Source organism: Vollenhovia emeryi, unplaced genomic scaffold (genome assembly GCF_000949405.1).
Source record: "Vollenhovia emeryi isolate VEMERY1.0 unplaced genomic scaffold, V.emery_V1.0 DF939145.1, whole genome shotgun sequence".
Taxonomy (NCBI): Eukaryota; Metazoa; Arthropoda; class Insecta; order Hymenoptera; family Formicidae; genus Vollenhovia; species Vollenhovia emeryi.
The window spans coordinates 1,066,263-1,072,788 of record NW_011967221.1 but is presented as its reverse complement, the minus strand read 5'-3'; the positions used below and the strand labels follow the sequence as shown (position 1 = coordinate 1,072,788).

At 47.0% G+C, this 6,526-nt stretch overlaps 1 protein-coding gene across 1 annotated transcript; it reads right to left on the bottom strand.

Annotated features, from left to right (window-relative positions):
* Positions 1 to 1,713: 1,713 nt before the first annotated feature.
* On the bottom strand, positions 1,714 to 3,295 carry LOC105566310 (leucine-rich repeat, immunoglobulin-like domain and transmembrane domain-containing protein 1). Its single transcript, XM_012020217.1, has 2 exons — positions 3,173 to 3,295; positions 1,714 to 3,045 (listed from the first exon to the last, which is right to left on the bottom strand). The coding sequence occupies exons 1-2, from the start codon at positions 3,293 to 3,295 to the stop codon at positions 2,341 to 2,343; spliced, it is 828 nt and encodes a 275-aa protein (XP_011875607.1). The 3' UTR covers positions 1,714 to 2,340.
* Between the last annotated feature and the right edge of the window lie 3,231 nt (positions 3,296 to 6,526).

The window sequence follows — 6,526 nt, the reverse complement described above, 5'->3', positions numbered from 1 at the left end:
GCTCGCCTCGATGCTTTCATCTTAGGCACAGCCACCCTCCCTCCCTCCCTCCCCCCTTTTTTTCTATTCGTCGAACAAAAGCGCGTTGTACTAGCACAGCTCAGGTGAACCGTGGTGTATCGACGACGTACTGCTCCGGATTCTCTTGACTCTTCCGTTCTCCTCCGTGCACGATGATCTGACGGTCCTGCCGTCAGTTGCATCGCAGGCGGAATAAAGCTCGAAAAGCTCACAATCAGTCCTTGTTTAGCATTAGGGTGTATTAGAACCGAGAAGGGGACGGTTGCGCGCGATGTGGCGCGAGGAGATTCGCTATGGAGGTACTCGAAGGGAGGATGTGTATCTTATTTTCCGTTTTCTTTAATACCGCGACCTCTTGACGTTGCACACGAACGCGGCGCGATTCGTGTAACTATCGGTTGCGTCGGCATTGTTAATTTCGAGGGGATCTCGCGGATCTGACAGCGTCTTGCATCGCCGAGCTTTCGCCGAGATCAACGGGCGGTACGCGGTACAGCGGTACAACAGTACGCGGGGCTTCATCGAGCCCCTGTTACGTTCGGATTTCCGGGTTGCAGCCGGCGATGTTAATGCACCGCGTGCAGCATCGGTAGGTACCGACGTGCGTAGTAGGGCATGCATGTGCAGCGCGGCGCATAGATAACCGCGCGTAGCGTGCGGTATGACTCGCATCGGCGGGCGGGCGAACGCTCTCAGAGAGGCAAACAGACAGCAAGAGAGAAAGAGAATCGGAGCTGCGGGGCGGGACAGAGAGAATCGGTGATACAGAGTAGGAGCGTAGTCTTCGCCACGTGGGAACTGGAGCAATCCCTGCATACGGAGAATGCTTCACGGTGAAATTGCGACGAGGACAGAGTTCGAAGACGAAGACGACGATGAAGAGAAGGGCCCCGAGGATGCGGTGCGGCAGCACGAGCAGCGGGCACCCTCTCCATAAATCACAGAGAACCGGTAGTTTCCTCGCGCACAGTAGGTGGAACAATGTCCTTTCCACATGGCTACTGTATGTGCGTGTGCGCGCGCGCGCGCGTGTGTTTCTACCGCGTCGACTTTTCGGATCGCGTCGATCACCGAGCAGTCCGTCATAGATTACACGATAAAACGACCGAGTAAACCGATTTATCCCATCGCCGGCCTAAGAAAATTCACATTAGCTGTTTTACTCCAGAGCGCGCAGTGGCAGAAGATATATAACAGAAAGATTTTATTCTCGGAAAAAACGCTCTAAAAGCAGCGCAAGCAGGATTCTTGTCCCGCAATATTTAAGCAACAAACGCATTAGAAGAAATCTCGGCTTTACGATTATGTTGCGGGCCGGTACATGCCTTCTTCCACCTCGCCAACGCCCTTTCCGTTTTTCCCGCTCACCTTACCGTCTTGGGGCATTATTAATGATCGCGGAAACCGCTCTAAAAATCTCTTACGAATGCGAGTACTATACCTACGAGTGCGATACTATACTCGCACGCGCGATACGCATTTTTTGATCGACACTGATGAATGGCGGCTGAACCGGAACGTTCTTGTCTCGTTGCGGAGAGAACTGAAGCTCCCGCGGATGCGGGATGATTTAATACGCTCGCAGGCGACATATTACTGTGATCCACAAATACCTTGGGGATCGAAAGTGCGTATAGCGATTTTTGTGAAATTCTTGCTTCGATGGGGAGAGAAATAAAAAGAGATTTATAGACTCGTGCAAGATTTATTGATTGTAAAACTGTGCTGTTGAACAACACGGCTATAGATATAAAAAGCACTTTGTACCGAGAGAAACTTCCAGCCTTCGGAAAAATTTGCTCGAAATTCGACATACGTTTATATAAATGATACGGTGCGACTGAGTGTCAAAGTATAGGCATTCTTATTACACAGTGCACCGCTGTATAAAATGTCAATCGCTTCAAACGCGAATAATCGCATCACATCGATTGTCTCTTACACGCGAGAATTTAGAATCGAAGCATTTATTTCGATCGTTTATTCGACATGCATTTAATTGCAAAAGTTTTTCTACAATTTACATTCAGTCATATCATTTGTATCTTGTTGAAAAGTCATATGGTTTCAAAGTCGCGCTCGCATCACATTTGATACGAGTGGTCTTATCGATTTGTCAAAGCTTATTGTAAATTTGAGCTGTTATTTTACTTCAGCAAATGCAACTGCAATCGGGCAACGATCACTGCGATGTTTAATCTTGATTTTAAAAAGTATTAACTTTTTGTTGCACACTGATATTATATTTCGCAAGTAAAATTTGCAAGATACGTTATACATTAACGTAATTTCAAGCGAAAGATTACCAGCTTCGATGAATTAATATCCGGACTTCTTCAAGGCGGCGACCTCGGCTTCCAGTTCGGTGACTTTTTTCGAGAGTTCTCGGATTTGTTCACTCAATCTCGCCACTGTTTGCAGCATCTCGGTAGAACCGACCCTGCGATCGACGCATTTATATAAAGCGTTATCGTCGACGTCGGCGTTCGGCTCATGAGCGAGACATTCTTCAATCAGTAAGTCGCCACCAATCCAGTCCTGAATGAAACGGATGTGATTGCTACCCAGATACCAAGTCATCGAGTGGCGACATCGATACGACCACGGGTTGCTAGCGATATAGATCTTTCTCAGTTTCGTCAGCTTTTTCAGCAACTCGGTAGGTAGACAAGCCTTCATCTCATTGTGCGCGATGTCCCAGAACTCGAGATTCGGCAGCAAGTCATATAATCGCGCATCGATTTCGCTGATTCGATTGCGCCACACGATGAGCGCCTTAAGATTCATCAAATCCTGAATCCATGATGAGTCCAGCTTTCCAATTCTATTGTCCACCAGACCTAGCACGCGCAGTCTGTCGAGACCTCGAAACGCGTTAGGTTCGATCTCTTCCACGCCGCATCCGGTGATGTTGAGTTCCTCCAGAGAACCGCCGTGCACCGAGAATGCGTCCATTGGTATCTTCGTGATGCTCGAGTTCCTAATACTGATGCCTAACACTCCCTTGGGTAACTGTGAGAGCATCTGTAATTAAATATGGTATGAAAACATGATTGATGTACACACACGATTGAAAATATTTTTAAGATTTTGTAAGAAACTTTTGAAAAGTTTCAAGAACAGAGATCTATCGCATCCCATAGAATAATACCTGTAGATTCGTAAGACCTTCGCACTGATAACAATTCTGTCGTTCATACAAGCCCAGTCGGCAGTCAGCCGAACATGCAGCCAGGACCGTCGCGAGGACGAGCAATCTCAGGATCCGCTTCATCGCGATGTACTTTTCAGCGAATCTGAATCCGATCGTTTTCCAGTTCGCTTCTTATAGCAGAAGCTCAAGGTTGCATAGAACATTATCGGCAGTGTCGAGGAAAATAATGGCCGGGCAGGGAAGTACCGGTGGTTAAGTTCTGAAACGATGTAAATACATCGCGATATTTCTCGTGCGTACGATGATCCGCTCGCCAGATAATCGTGTTATCTACAACTGACTCAAGTTATAATGAAACTGGAATTTCTCTGTTTTATACATAAGTAAGGATAGTGTGCGTACACATGGAGTATATCTAATTTGTACATCTATTTGTAAGTCATCGCGTGCACTTATAAATTTATTTTATGAGCTCCTAATTTTATTATGATACAGAAAATAAGTAAAAAGCAGTCATTATTAATTTATAGAATTACATGATATTACAACGTGATGGCCATTGTATGGTAGATGATTGTATTCTACAGTGTAGCGTACTTTCTTATGTATTCAATGTATCAACTTTTTATGTTTAATTTTACAGACAAATTTATTTTAATTGTATTAGATTAATATTAGTAATCAACTTGATTCAAATTATCAAGTTTCTCATGCAGTATTTTATATATTGTATAAGCTATTTACATATTGTACAAGCACATCTCATTTGGTAGCTACTTTTAGAACGAGTGAATGAAGAGTCGTCTGGTATCAATTATAAAAGTCAGCACAAATCTGGTTTACCTTGCGAGAAGTTGCCGGGGATAGGCGATTGCCTAGGGCACCCGATTTCTGTGTTCAGATTTGACGTACAAGCGACGATAAGGGAACGAAGGTTCTCTCTGATTGGGTAATTAGAGGATCTCCCGCTTATGTGTGTCGATCACGTGTTTTTGATGAAGATGGTTCGTGAGAGCGAAACCGGTTTCGTCGCGCGAAAAACATGAAAATGACCGCGACGAGTGTAGTTTGGCGCGTCTCGCGAGTCTCTGCTGGTGAGATCGGCGACGGCGATTTATTAGTGCGTGTCAAATTTGCGTTTTAAAAAAATCGTTGCATCTTAAATAACAGCATGTCCTCGTCGATGCTATTTTGCCCGGAAGGAGATGATTGATCGCTCGAAGCGGTGTATCCACACGTTAGATTCCGTCGTGAATTCTCCTCTCTTCTAGGCATTCTGCCCCTTCCAGATTCCGCTTTGCGAACATCTTGTCCTGATAAGAGCTATCGGTGGTTATCGCGATATCGAGACTGGACATTAAGCATGTATGAAAACTACTGTGTAAAAAGTCGTATAATTTTCCGTATAACATTGCGACAACATTCCGTGCGACATTTAATTATCACGCCGAGATCTTACGAATCCCGTCAACAGTTTTATCGTACAAATCTTTTTTTCAATTGTACACTGTAATCTGTATGATTCTTCTTCTTCTTATTCCTCGTGTATTAGTCTTAAAGCCTGTTTTATCCAGTTCTCGTTCTGGTACTTTGAGCATTTGGTTTTCCTTCATCTTCGGTAGGCTGCTAACCTTGTCGAAGAAAACCTTCCATCTGGAGGGCTATACTCCTAAAGGGGTATGTGTGGCAAGATGCTCTCGGTGGCTGCCCCTTCCCTTCGGGAGATTCTGAAAAAACAACCAGCGGTATCCGTGGATTCGAACTCTGATCTTTTCGTTCATTTGTTTACTAAGCTGCGCACATTTCTCTGCGCCACCGTATACTGTATGATTCAAATTTCTTAAATATTTACTAGAAGGTATTTGATTTTTCGAAACGTCTATTACAAAATTTTATGCGGATTGAAACAAACATGGCGGAAAAAATAGATACTCCAAAATTGAAAGGAAAAGTTTTCGCAATAAATTAACAAATTAAAATCACTTAGACCCCCAATACAACCTGTCTTGGCTCTTATATTTCACGTCGGAGCCGTATGAATTTTATTGCTCAAAAAATTGAGATATTCAGATTGAACGATTATGTGATATAAAAAGTCGGCAAAACAGGTGTGCGATCACCAGACGCGGACAAATGGGCCGGCAAAATTACGAATTAAATGCCTCTCGCAAGAGCAACTCGCTGAATTATGACGTGCCGTCGATACATTCGGCAAGAATTAACACGGGAGCAATTACCTTTGTCACGCGCGATTCTCGCCCCCGCCCCCGCCCCTGCCGCCTCCCTCCCTCCCCCCCCCCCACAACAGTGGTAATTACGGAGTTCGAACGTTTCGGCGGGTTGGTGCTTTCGTGTAATGTCTTCATGCGGGCGCACGGGCCGGCCCGCGGCGGGATTTGCGAGGATAATAACTCGCGGGCGCGCGCTGATCGAAATATTAAAGGAACCCCTTGTTCGCGCGATAATGCCTACGTGCTTTACGAACGTTAAGCTCTGGCTCGCGCGAATTGCACGGTGCCACCGCGTAATAATAAAGCCGGTTGGTCGGTCGGCTGGCTGGTTGGCTGGCTGGCTGGTTGGCCGTTTCGATCGCTCGCGTAAGGCCATCCGACGACGGTACGTGTGTGTGGCGTGTACGTACAGCGCGTACACACGCGCACTTGTCATTTCTAGCGCGGTCGAATAGAGACACGCGCGCCCACAGATAACGCATCTCTAATGGCGTAACTGCGAAACGCACGCGTACGTTCACCCCCGCGGTGGACGCGATCTCGCGCGATTGATAACCGGAAAGGCCTACTGCCGGATGCCGATCGCCGGGACGCGATGCAAGACGCCGCTCGGGGATGTTCGATCGTTATAGTCGCGTGCCGGCGCGTGGGGCTAGAATTCTAGAAATCCGCGTCGACACGCCGCGCCCCGCCTGCTCCCGCGATGATCCGAATACGATGAGATCGCGCCGCGATACGTTGCGAGGCTGATGTCGTGTACGTACATACGTACGTCGCGGACACGCCGAAATAAGTACATCGCGACGTCGAAGAAAGGTGTTAACGCGCGTGTCCCGTTACTTCGTTACACGTACGTACACGTGAGAAGAAGGGGAGAGAGAGAGAGAGCTCTAACGCGACGTACATGCACGAACTCTCCTGCATATATGCATAAGACTGCACATACTCGGCGCACGACAGCAAATCGTAATGCTGTAATAATGGATGCACTACCAGCAACAGTTGTCCAGCAGCGCGGGGGATTCGGTGAGGTGCGCGGGGGCGAAAGGGGCCGGGAGGGGAGAGGGGTGGAAAAGCCGGCGGAGGAGAGGCGGCAGGGAGGAAACGCCGAGGTCCGATA

Coding starts and splice junctions, on each gene's coding strand:
- LOC105566310 (XM_012020217.1), bottom strand. CDS start 3,295: ATGAAGCGGATCCTGAGATTGCTCGTCCTCGCGACGGTCCTGGCTGCA. Junction 3,046..3,172: donor AAGGTCTTACGAATCTACAG/GTATTATTCTAT, acceptor ATTTAATTACAG/ATGCTCTCACAGTTACCCAA.